This window comes from Pholis gunnellus, assembly GCF_910591455.1.
Source record: "Pholis gunnellus genome assembly, chromosome: 9".
Taxonomy (NCBI): Eukaryota; Metazoa; Chordata; class Actinopteri; order Perciformes; family Pholidae; genus Pholis; species Pholis gunnellus.
In genome coordinates, this window is record NC_136535.1 from 21,914,318 (window position 1) to 21,932,263 (window position 17,946).

General features: G+C 42.6%; 1 protein-coding gene across 1 annotated transcript; it reads right to left on the reverse strand.

The window, feature by feature from the left end:
- Positions 1-8,839: 8,839 nt before the first annotated feature.
- Positions 8,840-14,736, reverse strand: tsku (tsukushi small leucine rich proteoglycan homolog). Its single transcript, XM_079165741.1, has 3 exons — positions 14,662-14,736; positions 10,551-10,862; positions 8,840-10,228 (listed from the first exon to the last, which is right to left on the reverse strand). Exons 1-3 carry the CDS (start codon positions 14,674-14,676, stop codon positions 9,488-9,490), a joined length of 1,068 nt encoding a protein of 355 aa, XP_079021867.1. The 5' UTR covers positions 14,677-14,736; the 3' UTR covers positions 8,840-9,487.
- Between the last annotated feature and the right edge of the window lie 3,210 nt (positions 14,737-17,946).

Consider the following 17,946-nt stretch of genomic DNA (forward strand, 5'->3'; position numbering starts at 1 on the left):
TGACGTCTGCAACCGTCAACGATGTCTTAATAATATATGTGACTGCATGGCACACAACATCAGCGCAATAACCTCAATACAAGCAATCACACATGTTAAAGAATTAGATGAAGGTGCAGTTCATTGACTCGTATTTTTACTCGTGCTGGACACCTGTAGGTCATACAGTATCATTTGTCAGACACAGAATGCTGGAAAATTCCTCAGAAATGTATTTCCTTAGATTATTTTATTTATATTTATTTCACATCTCTATATTTGTACTAAAAGTTTCATTATGAGCGGCAAGATCCTTAGCAGGTTAAGTTTCCTGTCAGTAACAGTTTGGCTGAGCTCAATATTTGACCAGTGTACACGTTTCACTAACTTTAGCATTTTAAGAGCTTAGCAGTTTAATATATTCTTTGTTTGTTTTTTGTAAGTTTTGTGAATTGCAGTAAAAGCAGTGAAATTTAGATATTGTGCTGAAGAGCTGAACGTAAAGTGATGATGTACCATTTAGTGACTTTTTTAGGGACAAGATTTCATTTAAAGTATTTCATGTTGGGAGTTCCAGATAAGAGGTTTAACACATCACATGAATGGGACTGTGTATGAAAGATCTACTTAAACCCAGATTTCTGAACACACGGCTTTAACCAGATGTCTTTGTAGCACTGACGTATTTTTGACAAATGTGGTAATTTTGGTCTGTTTTTTTCAAAATCATTTTAAAGATGGTAGAAATTAAAAAGTACAAAATAAATAAAATGTAAGCAAACTAAAGCAACGGGTGTGGTCTTTGATCAGGACAAATGAAGCTGTCTGTGTTCGGTACAACATTTGTATTTGTTTGTGTGTGAAGTGAGATTGCAATAATCTTAAAGCAGCTGGACTCTTGGTGCTACTTAAACTCATTTATATTTTATAGGTAAAAAAATACCACATGCACCTCATTTCAGTCAGACACTGTAGCACTGGTATGGGACTTCTAATACTGTCAAGAAACTGGGTCATGTACATGTAGTTCTCCATCTTCTCCACTAGAGGGCGCTCCTGTCAACAGTTTGAGTATGTGAAGGTCCTGCTTTAACGTGACAGTTCTGGGACAGGTTAAGGAAAATTAAATAGCACATCAACAACAACAACAACAACATTCCACCGCTGAGGTGTCAGGTCTCTTCACCACCAGGTGTCTCAATCCATTCCTTGTTTGGAAAAGGAAAAAAAACGAGTGTATGCTTCATTAGCACAACAAATGTTGTGGAAAATCTTTGGCTCCGGCCTCATTAGATCCGAACATCCGAACCTGGATACAGACTAATCGTTTTAGTAAAGGGCCATTGCACACAGTATCTCCATCCTCCAGCATACTATAACAATTATCCAATTATCTGAACAGAACATTTTAGGGAACATCTGGGATGTTTTGTGAAGGTGAAGAAATTGTGTGAGCCATCTGCGGAAAGGTCAGTGTCTCTCGCTGAAGTTTAAGGAAACAGTGAAGCCTGAGCCAAGCGGCGTAATCCACAGGCCCAATCCTGTGGATGTAATTACAGTGCAGTGAAGCAGTCACCTCATTTGCTCATTTCCGAGGGTGTTGCGTGGTTCAGGCTGCCTCACCTCTTCACAAATCCTGTGCGTTCCTCTCCGATGTCGGCTGTGAGTGTCTCACAGATGGTTTATCTGAAAGTAACACGTCTCTTACATATAAGCTCTTTCTCAATCAAACGGAGATTAGCACGTCATTTGCATGTGTCACAAATGATACTTCCCCTTCAGTTTGCCACTTAAGAGTTCCTGTGTTTTGAATAGATATTCTGTTATTTGCACAGTGGGGCAATTCGAAACAAGGGGAGGGGACGTGACAAAGGAAACATTCAAACAAGAGAGCTCTTGTGTTTGGCAAACACCAGAGGCTGAGGGAGGCTCGGTAACAGCTGTCTTCAGGCCTGTGCTGAAAATGGTCTCACATGCTCCTTCTTCCTGTAACTTTACCTTCATGTTTATTATGTTTGGAGATTTGTGGTCCGCGAGAAAGCCGATCCCGTTTTTGCCAAGATGGAAGAAGCACTCACGTTAAAATACAGCTGATGTAACATTTAAAGCCTTCTCTAATGCACGTGTATTCCAGTGAGAGGATCACTTTTTTTCCCCTATTCTTGGATGAGTTTACCCTTTTCTTGGAAAGTGAACAAGACATTCTCTTGTCTCTAAATATTTGCTAGTGACATGCTCTCGCTCCCTCTGCGGTTTGCAGAAATTGAGCAACTCTTGGTATCGACTTAACTCTTTGCAACAGAGAGGCATCAAAAAGTCAGACACTTTTAGCCCCATGTGGATTTAGAGGTCATGTACGTTTATTTTTTTCCTCCATCTCATTCCATTCACAGTCGGGCACCTCTCCCTGTTCCTGCCCCAGTCACAAGTCATTACCATATCTGACTCTTTCAACCCGTTCAAAAATGCAGCAAACTGGAGCCAAGAAAAAAAATAATTATGAACCCTGAATTTTAATATCTATCCATCCACAAGTTCAGCCGGGTCAACCCATTACAGAGCATGCACTGCCCTGCAGCCAAGACTCAAAACAAGGAGGGTAAGGCTCTGACCATCAGTGCTCCTAGACTGGAATGAACTCCTTGTTTAACCGCAATGAACTCATCCACCCTTTTTCCTAATTCTACTTCAAAATCATATTTCTCATCACTTTTTTTTGTTTGCGCTCTGTTTCAGCTGTCTTTGGTGTAAATACAGATGTAGGATCCTTTCAGAAAACCCGAGTCCAGCCCAGCAGCTCCTGATGGAAACCAGATGGAGGAGACTGACGGAGAGGGCAGCAGTCTCAGGATGTATCCCTTTTCCTCCGGGGAACTCCCTCCTCGGACTACCAATACGAGAAGGGTGATGCAAAACTCCCGCTACTCCTACGCTGAGCTGATTAATGTGTGAGTGAGAGCCAGCAAAGCGGGTTTTGGGGACAGAAATCTCCTTTTATTAGTATCTTTCAAAAGCTATGAATAGACAAACACATTTTCAGAGCGCAGGTGGGCCGTAAGTGCCGGACAGGTAGGGATTTGTTGTTCAACTCAATTTGAACTCTCAGTGTTGATAGCGGATAGTGTCATCCTTCTGGGCGTATCTATTTATTTTCCGTTGCCTTCTTGTCTCGTCTGCCTGTTGTTATTCTTCCTTTTTCCCTGAATAGAATAAGGGGGGAAGAAGTGTTTGTAAAGCAGCCATTGCTTCACTGAACGTGTTCCTTCCTCCTATATTTGCTGGAATGTGGAGAAAGTCAGGCTCTGCTCAGTGTTGACCCATGTCTAGGTCATGCTGACCAGATACGACCCAAAGGCAGATACAGCTGTGTCGTAAAAGTGACCTGTAAGTTCAGTAAAAGAGTTCATCTCTTTGGTTCGTCAGCAGACCTTGGAGCAGGATTTTAGGATTAAGTGCACTAATGTTTTTAAAAGCTGCAATTTAAAGCGTTCGTTGCAGAAGATTATTAATAATCGGTAATTTGTTAAGAAGTGCAGGCAAGGCCTTTGTCAACAACACACTTAAGTCTTTCCCTAAAACTTATTCTACAAAAGTTAAGAAAAGAAGTAGTTGGGTAAAAGAACAAAATATTTTGTATTCAAGAACACTTTACGGCAGATCGTTTTTTAAAAAGTGCAACTGGAATGCTTGAAAGAAATATATTGTATTAATGAAGATTATAAAATAGTTAACTAACTAACAAGGATTTTACCAACATGGTGTTTCTATGAACAACTGTCATTTTGTGTCAATAGGTTTTATATACTCTGTGTCAGAGGCCAAAATGAGAAACACCATCCAGGATGTGTTCCCTGTCAAGCTAAGTCATGCTTTTCTCTCACATACCTCACGTCACACGCCGTAGATACAGATAACAGATAACCTGAAACTGTCTCAAGACCTCCTTCAACAAACAGCAATGTGAAGGGAAATGAAGCTCCGGCTTCATTCGCAACCTGTTCCATGAGTTATTCTGATACGTGGACGCGTCACACCGTCAATGATATTGAAGAGAGACGTGTTAAAATATAGAATTATTTATAGCAGACTGTCTGAGTAAGATTTACATGAGCATTTTGACTTGTATCCTACATGTAGGTCAGACACATTATAGGACTGCTTGATCTTGGGCAAATCTGCCACCATCTGTGCCGCAAAAATACACGACACAGAATACACAATATCTGAACATGACTATGGCTCGAGATGGAAGTCGAGATACTTTTGCAATGTGAATACAACAGCAAACAATTGGGCTTTCTGTACTTTACAAAACGTGACCTCAATTTGCTAGCGAGGGATCCGATAACGAATGCAGAAGATGCTTTCTGTCTAATCAGGATTGAGGAACACTGAGCTGATGGTTTCATTGTACAGTTTCGACCTGCATGGCTTTGTGTGAGTGCCCTATGAGGTTGCTGTCTATTCTGACTACTGTGAGTTAATCATTTGTTATTGCAGTACTCTTCCTCTTCTGGTGTCTATGTGTGAGCGTCACAGTGTATGTTAGCACATATTTTGACTGATCATTGACACATATGTGTTAATTTGTAATATTTCTTTTGTATTTTTTGCCAGCACACTGTGTTAGTTACAGTTTCTTGAGGTCATGTGACACGTGTCACAAGACTTCTTGGTGATGTTCAACATCTGTCCTACTTTACTTTACACCCCGATGAAGACTCGTTGGTTAGCCATGAATTAAAGATAGTTTTTGAACTAAATCAGAGTGCCTTGGATGCTTTTCAGAATGCCATCCAACACCATGGACGTCCACTAAAAGAGATATTTATTCCTCCTTTTTAGCTGATCAGTGGTTCCTAATCTTTTTTCATCTATTTATCATGACCCCTTATTAAAAGAAAGCAGTGTTTATCAGAGACCGACTGTCCCAGGTTGTATATGTCTTCATGTGCTGATTTAAAAAAAATCTATTTTCATTTAATCTTAGAAGCATAGAGTTTAAAAAGTTATTTTATTTCTGCTGTCCCTTGTTTTTAATCATCTAGCGACCCCCCTTTGTGAGGGCCCCCCGAGGTTGAGAACTAGTGCTTTAAACTACAACGTGGCATCAAGTTTGTCTTTCCATGGACCTTTCGCAGATATCGTAAAACAAACTAAAAGAAAAATGGTGTAAAACCTAAATGAATGTGTTGCATTGTCATTGTTTAAGCCCATTTGTCTTGAGTATGCATAGCAATGCAATACAATGGTACACACTTTAACAGCTTTAGTAGCCCTTTAGAAAAACAAGCACATCTTTGTGGCCTGTGACAAGTTGAGCTGATCTTTTGTTTGTCTGAAAAACAAAACCTCTGTGCTGAGCTGCAGTACGCTGACACAGTGCCCTGGTGTCTGGTGTCACGGCAGCACGACAAGCCAGAGGGCATTCGTAACATCAATACGTCAATATCACCGCTGTCAAAGGAAAAAAACTAAGTGCTTCAGTGCCACTAATACATGACACGCAGGTAATGTTTGACTTAAGAAACAATTATTCACTCTTACATCCCAAAGATTATATTAAACTAGTTTGTGAAAAACACTCCTGGGTGTCGACCTCCTGCGGGACTGAAAAGTTAAACCTTGCAGTGTTCGTTCGGAGTAGTATTGGACTCATTCTTCAAGCAAAGTGAATTAGCTGCTTGGATAGTCTGATCCTCCAGAGGATCTATCCGGGGACGGTCAAATTACATTTGTTTCATAGTTGTTCATGCAAGAACAGAACACTTAATAAAGACACCCTGGTTCTGCTTGCCTGGATTAATTATACACAGTTCAAAGCTTCCCTCCGCTTTTGAAGTAATTACAGCGCAGAGCCAGACCACTGCAGAGAAGCGAGTGATTACCTTTTGATTTCTTCGCTCCCACATGTCCCACACTGCCATAATGCAAACGGAAAATTAAGTTGTTTTTGGAAAATTTGCTTTTTGCTGTCGGTGTGCTTTGGGAAACAACACAGGAACAAGACAAACGGGTAGATGAGGTTGTTTTATTCATGGAAAGCTGAGGCAATATGTACATGTTGTTAAATCTTGTCCCAGCCTGCATCAAAGCAAACTGACGTTTGTTGGGTAGCGATGACACTAAAGATATGTGCACGTAAGATATATATGCCAATACTGTTGTTTTTTTCTCCAGACGTCAGCTGACTGAAAACATGGCTCACTCACTCAATGTCTCTGCTGACCTGGTGTCTCTATGCACTATAGAAAAGCATCTCTTGTTCCCCTGATTACCGCCCTTCTTCCTACTGCACTGTATTTATATAGTGACGTTACTTCAAACCATGAAAGCAAGATGTCACAAGAAGATAAAAACCTGCTGCGTGGATGTATTTTACCTTCGTAGGAAATTAACTTTTTGTCAGAGCGGCGTCAACAGTCAGACGAGTATATTTTCCAATTAAATGTCACTGCAGGGTTTGTTTTTCAGTGTCAAACAGCAATGTCAACATCACTGTGGAGATCTCCATCGATTCCGGCTCTTTAGTTGTGAAACATATTAAGAGAAATTGTGTTTTATCATGTAGTGTTTACTACTTTTTGTCACCCATAGCTGCAGTTATAATGCACATCTGTGCATGTCCCAGACTAGATAGAGGGACATTGTTAGGAGCAAACTGAAAGGTAAACGCGTGACCTGATGTTCACTCGGTGCAAATTTCATAATTCAAACTGGACCTTTCATCAGACATGAAGGTCTACAATAGTGGGACCAAAGGGAGGGAAAGAAAAATCCCCCCCTTTGATCTGTAACCTGATTTGTTGTGCTGCTGAATTCCCTGAATGTCTTTGCGATTTCACAGTGTCGTAGTGAGCGTGTATCTCAGCGCTACTGAGGGATGGCTGGTTCCTTTGGGGTGTCAGCATGCCAGCGCTTCAGGAGACAGACATAAAAGCACAAACATCTGGAAGTGTTTTGGGCAATGGGGTCAATCCACTAAGGGCTCTCAAGACAGCCTCCTACCTACTTGAAGGGCCTATAGTTGCACTCGCACACACACAAGAGTTGATAAACTCGGATAAACAAGACAACTGGATAGATTTCTGCTTTGTTTAAAAACCTGTTTTCCCACACTTAATGTCCAGGATGTAACATTTACAGTGCAGCTATGGTGCAATCTGTGAGAAACCCTGTTAGTCAGCCTTATTTTGTCTTTGAGTTTTAAAGATGTGTCACAGAAAGGAAGGAATAATGTCTCCTCTGTCTCACAGGAGAAAAACCCACTCATCTCCAGACACACACAGGAGATCTGTAAGTCGCCATGACTGAACCCCGGCTCTCTCGCCCTCGTTCTCCTTTCTCTACTCGTCTCCTTCCCAGTCACCTCCTTGGCAGGTCACCAGTGTAGCACAGTATTCTTCCAAAGCCCTGGCATGTGCGTCCACTTCAGTGGGTTTTTTTTATTGACCATTCAAGACCACAAGTGTGTGTGTGTGTGTGTGTGTCTGTGTAGCCAGACACTTTCAAGTAAATAAAGCAAGAAGAGTTTCAAACACAAGACGTAGCTGAGCAGTAAAAAAGTGAAGAAAGTGCTGTGAGGGAAAACCACTGAGATCTAAAGACACACCCTGCTATGACTCAGTCCCACGCACGGAGAGAAAAATCACACACCGCTTTGAAAAACTGGATCACGAGCAAAATGTTACAGCGTCAACGCGGTTGCAATCCTTCCTTGTGTAGACTTCATTTTTAATGTGTTTGTGCTCCTCTGTCGACACGTCAGACAGTCAAACCAGAAGAGTCACAAGAGTCAATTTATTACACATATGATTCATATATATATATATATATATATATATATATATAAAGTTATATACAACATAGTTACATACGTACAAATAGAAACGTCTACACCAAGACTGGGCTCATCTGACTTTCAATCAACCAACCGAAAAGGTGGATTTGCGTTAAAAAAAAAAGCACGACCAGAACACTGCAGGCCTTCACAGATTGCTGACCTGCAGTCTTGAGGCCGACCGTCCACAGACACACCGCAGGAATGCCGAGGTGAAGTCACACATGACAGCACAGTGCGGCGCGGTGTTCTAAACACCGAACGGACACCGGCATCGCTTCGTTTTACCGATCACGCGAAAGTTGTCCCGTTCAAAACTGGACATCGATTTTGACAGCGGGTCAAAATACACTCCCGGTCAACGTGGTCACAGCTTGTTTACTCCTGTTGTGTAATGTCAAAAAGAACAAACAGAACACAGATCAGTGAGCACCGTGTCAGAGGCATTCGCGGACCTAATCCGTCCATGTCCGTGAGTACGAAGGGGAAGACGTCAGGTTTGGGCTGGTGGTCGAAGAACTAAATTCAAGTAATGAAATGGTCCCAAGAAAAAGATCTTTGCCCTCAACCGTTACAGACGTCACTGTGAGTTTCTCTCCTGAGACCTCTGGTTCTTGGATTGTACAGATCGACATTTTTGGGATACGTATATATATGCAACACAATAATATATAATTACCCACATTAGCTCGCTTGGCGGGAGCTAAATAAGACGATTGATACCACTCTCGTGTCTGTATGCAAGCACAAAGCTACAGCCAGTAAATAAGTTCAGCATTAAGAAACAGGGAAGAGGGAGGGGGACCGCTGACCTGGCTAAACTGAAGCATAACAACAGGTTTGCGGTTAAAAGGGGGACAGGACTCCAGGAAGTCTCGGCAAGGCCAAGAAGTCCCCGTTTCCAGTCTTTGTGCTAAGCTAAGCTAAGCTAACAGGCTGCTGGTTGTAGCTTCATATTGAACAAACAAATATGAGGATCCTCTCATCTCACTCTCGGCAAGAAACAGAATTTTCCCAAAATGCCGAACCGTCCCTTTAATGATTTCAACAAAGCATCACATTCACAGTCAAACAATAAATCGTAGTGGTCAACAGTCAACTTCAGTGTGGATATCATGAGCAAAGCACAGAAGGTTTTCATATTGGATGACGTTTAGGCCGTGTGTATGTACGTTGTTTAAAAAAAAAACATTGCAACTGGAATAAGTGCAAATAGCTCTTTAACGTGGTCCCACTTTAAACGATGTACATAACGCACCAAAAATACTTCAAATGGAAAAGGTTCTCTACCAGTTTAGGAGACATGTTGAGATGTGGAAGAAATGGATCCGTGTCGTGTGGAAATGCTCTAAAAAGGTACGGATACGTCTGTCGAGAGTTCATGAAGTCTACTGCAAACCTTTAAGACATAATCCAAAAGGCACACCGTGGCACAGAGGTCATTGAGTGAAAGTAACACACACAAAAAAAAAAGAAGTGTTTTGCATATCAAAGCAGATAAGGCACATCTCTGGCATCAGGTATACTCTTTCAGAACTTGGTTGTACGACTGTGCTGGAAATCAAAAGTATTGTTTGGGGGGGGGGTCTCCGAAACCATTTAACCATCCGACAAGCACTCCTGGTGGAGTAGACCGGCCCTCTTACTGAGTGGTCCATTTCCAAAGTTTCACAACACGATGCCCTCCACATCACAGTTCAGCACCTCGTTGTGTTGGACCTGGCCCAGTTGCCGGTGGAACTGTCCCTGTTTCTGGGTCCTCCAGCAGTGGACGCTCTGTCCCAGTGTAATACTCTTAATGCTGGGCAGATGGGTGAGCATGTTACTCGGCAAGGACGCCACACCAGAGCCAGACAAATTCAGCTCCTGCAGGGAGTCCAGTCCGCTGAAAACCGCCGGGCTCAGAGTCTTAAGCTCCGGGTTGTTCGAGAGATCCAGAACTTGCAGGCTCTGGAGGCCCTTGAAGCTGTTCGGCTCGATCTCCTGGAGCTCGCGGAGGCCGCTGATGGACAAATAAACCAGGTCTTTCAGCTGAGCAAAAGCTCCCTCCTTGATCCGCGCGATGGGGTTTCCGTCCACATTGAGGTACCTCAGCGAGAGCCCCGCTAGCCTCGGTACGCTCGACAGCCGGTTCGATGACAGATTTAAGCTCCTGATGTGTAAAACTCGTCCATGCAGAGTCGTTGAGACGGACACGAGCTTGTTATGAGACAGATCCACGCTGACGGGCTCGCCGTTAACTTTCGTGGCGAACACGTCCATGTCGAACTCTTGGAAGCTGTTGTGGCTGAGGTCAACTTCAACCAGAGGGAGGCCGACGAAGCAGCTCGGGGAGAAGCTCTGCAGCTTGTTGTGGCTCAGATCCAGAGTCTCCAGGTAACGCAGCTTAGACAAAGCATTGGGTGTTACCTGGAAATGTAAAGAGAAGGTAGAGAGATAGAGAGAAAGAAAACATTGTAAGAGTTGCCTAAAAAGTCCTCCACTGTGGAGCTGCTAAACTTCTTCTGTCTGCTAATTGGTGCCAGAGAGTTATCTCAAGTGTTAGAGCTTTGTCTCCAGAAAACAGCTGCTTTCTACACACACAAAGTTAGCTAACGCTGGCTACCACTGTAGCGCCAAAACCTCAACTCATCTGCATGATGTGTAAGGATGTGTAACTGTTTCCTCCAGAAGGTTAAAAAGCCTCATTACAGACCAGGAGGTCTCTACTTGAGCTCCTCTGAACACTCACCTCTGTTATCAGGTTGCTGCTCAGGTCCAAGCTAACGAGAGTGGTGTAGCCGGGACCAGCCAGCATGGCGTCACTGAGCGGGCCCATGGCGTTGGAGGACAGGTCCAGGTGGGCCGTGTCCAGCGGGATGGGGATGGGCATGGAGGTGTCGGGTCCCAGCCCTCTGCAGTCCACCCTGGTCAGGCTGAAGCTGTCGAACAGGCCGAAGCTTTCCACCTCACAGCGGCAGCCGCGGTGGCAGTTCTTGGCGGCGCTGGACTGGACCAAGGCCAGCAGCGACAGGCCGAGCCACAGGAGGAGTGCCATTGTGCTCTGGAGAGAGAGAGAGAGCAAATATATATTATTTACATGTGAAACCTTTTTTAACATGCCACGCCCATAGAAGTTAGAAAGGTTCTCCGTCTTTATCGTGCTCAAATAAGAAGTACACAACCTCAATCGCCAGATCAGGTCAGTACACCTCGTCCCTAACCCTAAAAAGAACACTTTGTTTCTGCTTTTAGAAACTAGAGGAACAGTTCCTGCTCAGACGCCATCTTCAAGGTATTTGTTAAGCTTCATGAAAAGACTTTAAGCTTTTATTCGAGCTACTTGGGTAGCCACAACTTCCCTCCCCTCTTGGCTTCCCAACGGGTGTGACCTAATTTCTTTGATCAAAAGAGTTAATTTGCACTTTCTTAGTTTACTCACTAGAATTGAGCACGCGTGGTTGTAAAAGCGAACGATTGTAAATCAAGGCCCCTAAAAATATCTCTGTCCCGTCTTAAAACGAAGAAAACTTTAGATGTGCCCACTGAGCATTAAGGCAAAAAACTAATTCAGAAACAGCTGAAAATTATACTACAGCTGACATAATAACAGATGGGAAAGCTTCAAAATGTAAGTAAAAAAAATAATATGGATCATTAATTTGAAGCGTAAGACTAATTAGAAGTCAAAGAAGTGATTCAAAATGCAGCATGTGCACATATCGTACATGTCTTAGATAAAAACCTATCATACCTTTTTTCTCAGGTGTTGCTGCAGCTGCTGCTGTTGTCCCTCTATGTGTAAATGAGAGCTGAATAGACCTCACCCAGTACAACATTAGCAAACATAACACACATAACACTGACAGTTTGAAAATTGGACAGAGGTTAAGAGTTGTGTAACGGGTAGAAGTGAACAGTCATGGCCGAGTGGCCCGGGCATGACGCAGCAAAGCGCGTGTTAAAGATACAGCCCAGAGTTTTACAGCATTTCTTAAACGGGACATAACTGGGAGCACTTTCGCTCACAATGTATCCAAAATGCTCAAAACTTAGAGGAAAGGGAGGGTGAGTCGTTCTCACCAAAACATGTAATAACAATACTCCTCCCTGATCCTCTGATGGACTTTTGTTTTGAATTATTTTTGGAAACATGCAGTGAAAACATGCTGCTATCAGGTGTATCTAACCGGGGGTTACACTTATTAATCTTTCCTTATGTAAGAGGATGAGGTTACATCGCTGCACGGTACTCACGGGTGGACGTATGCAGACTGATTACCGTGGCTCAAAGTCTACTTAGACAGAGCCGATCACCTCTGTGCACTGTTTCTCTTGTTCTGACCCCTGAACTCCCCGACGACAACTGGCTGCTTGTAATGCAGTGAATGAGTTTATAATCGTATTAAATGAATGATTTCCTTCTCACCGACTCAGTGACCTGCAGACGTGATCACAGAAGGGTTTTATAATTTACTGCCATGCATTTTATTATTATTTTCTTCTACATTTTTATACATGTCATGCAAAGTGTCTATTGTGTGTGGGTGTGTGTGTGTGTACATATCTCATCATTAGCCGTCATATAAATAATTAATGTCATGTCCTTCTCGGGCCCGCTCTGCAATTACACGTTTTGTTTCACCTCAAGCAAACTGCAGGCCTCAAAGAGATCCGCCTTGTTGGGAAACCACAGAGCAGCCATATAACAGACTAAACATGGGGAACAGCCAGTCAAACCAAGTGGTTACACACATATATATATTCATACATAGTTTGTTTTTAACGTCTGCCACACTGGTATTCAGCAGCTCGTCACCTCTGTGCGTTTTTTGCAGCCACACTGGTCCGTCCCCCTTTTTCTTTCTCCTGCATCCTTTGCCCCATCTGTTGCTCCGGCGGAGGATCGTGAACTCACTGCACCAGGTGTTCCTCTCCACCCGCTCAGCAATAAATCTCAGCTCACAACAGCAAGCTGCTGCCGGCCGGCCGGCTGCCTTCAAATCACACACATTCTAACGACCGCATTTACCAAAAGGACAGCCGGCAGTGAGAGCTGCGAACCCCTCTTGAGTGGACAATTGGCAAAAACCTGTGAAATCACGCCCCCCTTCCCCCCAAACACCTTCTCACTTTCTGAGGTCTTTTCACACCTTCAGTCCTGGGATCCGGCCGTCCGGCTGAGGACCATCAGTTGCTTATTTGTTTACTGACCCTCCCCCCAGCTGATGCATACAGCACAGATCACTCATCACGGCAACTACAACTAGATGCAGACTTTATGCCAAACTCTCTCGTTGTGATAATCCAATTACCATAGTGTGTAATTAGTGTAAACACAATCATTTAACTAATATCTACTTAGTTCTCCCATTCAACACATATGTTTGCATCTACGTCAAACAGCACTTTCAGCCCTCAACTTGTTCAACACCCTGCAGTGTTGTGATGTATTCTCCGCGACCGCTCCGTCTAAATTTAATCCTCAAGTCGAAGGCCGAAAAACGGTGCAATTAGAAGACGAATGCCACGCTAATCCTTTTAAGCCAAATTAATGCACGCCACCGAGGAGGAGGCGGTAAGATTAAATTAAACTGATCTTACTTAAGGGTTTTGAAACATTTTAGGCGACACTGTTACAGTTACAGTAAATAAACAGCAGAGCGACAAGAGACAGTGTTACAGGAAACTAAGTGACGGAAGGTTCTCTGTGGGTGGAGCTGACTGCATGAACTGAATATAACGACCACTTTAGTAAAGGAGACGGTCTCATGTCGTAGTTTAACTGTAGGCTGACACAAAGGTACATGAACTTACCGTTTGTTATGCTGCGTGTTGAAGACTAGTCAACACCAACACCACGCTGGTGTATGTTTGTTCATTTGACATGACAAAGTTTATTAAGAAAAGGGCCAAACCCTCTACCGGGTACTGGTACTTTCCATTTTATGCTCCTTTATACTTCTTCTCCACTACATTTCACAGGGATATATTGTTTATATTGAGAATATAAATATCATGATATAACACTGACATGGCTGCAAAACAGTATGCGTTTGAAACTTAAGTAGGCCCATAGTTTGCTTCTTGTATTAAGCAATATTTTTAAATATATATCTTTTTTCCATCACAGTATTGTTTTTTTCTCTTATATTAAATACTTCTTCCGCCACTGTTTCCATCATACAACCAGCACCCATCCCGTCATGGAGCTCTTCTTTTTAGTGCCAGTTGTTCCAGATGTTCTCTCCTCCTATGGTATCATATAAAAGTCGTACCAACTGTGACACACGTGTCTGTCTGCATTACCACAGTGCACCACTGCCATGCCCCTGGTAAGTTAACACAGGAGGCCGGTATACAGATCAGATTTCTTGCAGCCGTACGTGGCAAACCCCGGAGAGAGCCGAGCCCTTTTTTTTCGGGTTAAAATACCCCCCCACACACACACACACACACACACACATGTGTACCTCTCAAGGCTCGTCAATAAATAAACAACCTCAACATCAATCCCCGCCCCCCTTTTTTTTTTTTTACAGCTGTCAATCACAGCTCCACATGTCAACTATCCGCGCATCGTTCGCAAGAAAGTTTGCGGCACTCCATAAAAGTTACTTTCTGCGTCGGAATGGTTTGCGGGAGAGAGCCTGGTCAGCTCAGAGGAGACTCGCCAGGGGCGGTTCTCTTAAAACACGTGAAACCTGATCTGACCACAGCGGTCCGCTGCTCTGTGTCCGAAACTTTTCGCTGCTGATAGACAAAGATTTTTAACTGACTGACATACAGAAAAAAAGAGTAGAGTATATATTTATATATATATATTTAAACCGGTCATACTTTCGTCAGTTAGAGGAACTTACTTTGGTGCCTTCCATCCAGACAGACAGCTTTTTTCGGCCGTTTTTTTTCTCTTCACTTCACCGCTCCCATTTTCCAGAACCCCCCCCCTCCCACCCCCACCCCCCGCAGCGCTACCGTGTCCCGGTGGTTTAGTCGGTCCCGTCGGGCCTACATGAGCTCTGCTGGATCCCTCCGCGTGTCCGTGCTGTATATTAACTGCCAGGAGGCTGGAAACACTGGGACACACTCGTCTGTTCCCATCCCATAAAGTCCTCCCTGGCTTCGGCTCGTTTTTTTTTACCACCATCAAGTCCGCCAACGTTCAAAACGAGAGCATTTCCGGTTGATAGCTTTCCAAAATAGGCCGGATAAATGTTCCGTTCATGTCAGTTGGTTTTCTTTGTCTACTGTTGCTAATGGTGATTTTAAAGTCATGCATTTGTCAAAAGTCATTGTTAGCATACTATTGTTAGGAGGTGTCGCTTATAGCCAAATTGTATTTGCCTCTATAAATCTGCCGTTAGGGACTTAACTAAACTAGCATTTGCACTTTGTTTAGCTAACGTTAAATTGCATTTTGACACACCCATACACATTGAAAGAGTATACACTGAAGCTGTCTCAACAGATATTGTCTTGTAAAGGCAATATATCAATATATTGTGTGTGTCTTAGACCACACAATCCCGATTTGGCTCCTTTCAACGTTACGCTTTTATTTTTGCAGGCGTTTAACTTCCGGTCTTGGACCTACTGTTTTTGGTAGTTTTGACGCTGCCTGTCTGTGCGCACTCTAGTGGAGACACCGCAAACAAACCCACATGAGAAGAAAAATAGAAATACAGCGTTGCACAACAAGGCGGTTTGCTTCGTTTGGCCTGACAAAACACATTTTGATGAAACTGATAAAAAAACATAATGTGAACGGAAACCCGGACCTGCGCACGCAGCTTATCTGGCCTGCTTCTTCACAAAGACGAGCATTTAGTGTGGTAGGAAGGTTTTGCAAAGACAGATCCTGCAGGTTTAAGAAGATCATTTAAAACTGTAAGCAATTTTTAAATAAAGTTTCACATGTCATTAATGTGTTATAGGGGTGAAAAGTATCAGTATTTCCAAACACTTTTCTAGACATTAGGCCTAATATTATGATGCAGGAGAGCAAAACATAACCAATAGTGGGCCAGCTTGTAGCAAATTCGTGGAGACATTAGGTTACACCCTGTTACGTTATTATAACAAGTTAAGTTAAGAGGAAGAGCCAGAAACACAAAGGTCAAGAGTGTGATGTTAAACATCTGTTGCAGCTCACGCAACACTCTTCTTCTGCACCCTCAGCCATGGCTTTCCTCATGAGAGCATGGCAGTGTCACAGCATGCATTTCTACATGCATACGTGCACTCTCAAGGGCTCATGCATAGTTTTTCTGAAGAAAAATAAAAAAGATCACGTGTATGTTCTCTCAAGTAAAAATGCACGTCATACAGTAAGCTGTGATAGAAAGGGGAAGCTAATTTGAAATGTCATTTGGTGTTAAACATGTAGCTACTTGTATACACGCACACACACGCACGCACACACCATTTGCATATTGTAGTGTCTGGGATTCTTCAAGGCTGTAAAGATAAGATAGGGACACAGGCAGGCGGAATGCAGAGCTCACTATGAGTCAAAGAAAGGAGCAAAAATATAAAAAGATGTATGACGGTGAGTATCCTGAGGCAGGCAAGACCAAAGTGGAAAAATACATTCATACACAATAGCTCATCACTCGTGTTGAATTATTCCAGAATGTAGCTTGAATAGTTTTTATTCTTCAAGTATAGTTTGCCACAGACACTGAACCCATCATGTGTCGATCAATAAAGTGAAAGTAACCGTCACTCCTGCACCAAAGGCCTACTAAAGTGAACATTACCTCGTTGTTTTAATGTAACCTGGCAAGACGGGTGGATAATAGTAACAGAAGAGGATTAACAGCGGAAGTAGAGTTTTGCAAAGATTTAATTTTAAAAAAAGATAACCATGTAATGGATGTTTTAAGAAAGTTGGAAAAATATGCCTATTAGACAGAACTTCACAGCTCTTCTTAACTGATTTGTGCTTTATAATAGCATTATGAAAAGAGAAGAAGTTTATTGAATAGTTTTTGCATCCATAGAGGTTCATTTTAGGCTTACATTTTAAGAGATCCACTCCCTTTATCCCTGTGTACCATACAGTAAGGCTCTTTCCCCACCAGATGGCCCCAGAGCTAAAGACATCCTCTCATAAAGTCACCGCCTGCACAGTGAGGTTCTCCAGAAGCAATTCAGAGAAACCAACCTACTTTTAAACATGTGAGAGCTTTCACTGGAAGATAAAAAAAGATACAAGAGGTCAGTGCCATATTACAAAAGTGAATAGCATCACAACAAACAGTGCTAACTTTGACCCGCACAGTAGTTGTGATCGCGATCATATTATTGTTTTTTGTTTATCTGTTCACAAACCTCCATGTAAATTATGCTCAATATAGGGCCTGAGATTCACATTGATTCTGCACAAATCATGTTGAATTTGTAGTCCCAAAAGGGACTAAAGCCTTTAAGAGATTCTCATTTATCTTTTTTTTAAATATATATATATATTGTATTATTATATTGTATAGATGATTTATGTTAAATCATCTATCTATTTTTACCCACACTGCATTTTCTTTCCTCCTTGTTCCACACAGACATGTTTCAAGTGGCTGTATTTAACATTCATTTCATTTTATATAATTGTGTTTTTATTATTTTTGCTTGTGGAGACTTGTGTGTCATTCCACAGTGTCTAATAGAAAGCACAGAGCTGGTCTCGAGAGCAGCATCGGATGTGTTGTGTTCACGGCTCACTGGGTGGACGTATAGCGCTGAGTCGTCATTTCTTTCTGTCCTCTATTCCTGGATGCAGGACAGCGGCGTCAAGGTGTTACGTTTAAGAGGCTCATCAGCTTATGTGGGATATAGGTCAACAAAGGTGGAATCACTTACCAGCTCCTTGTGCACAATGTAATGCAATATTCCTGCAACATAATGTGTGTTCACTGGCTTGTTGTCAGAATTCAGTTCACCCCAAAATCAAACATATCATTCTTTCTTTAACTTATAGTGTTATTTAATTAATCTAGATTGTGTTGGTGTTAGTGGCCAATTCTTTTTATTTCCGATATATAGTAGAATAACGGTGACATGCTAAGGATTTGGCTCATTACATAAAAGTGTTTATCACTTAAATGATTGCTTTCCAGCCTCTTTAATATGTTTTTTTGTGGCTGCTT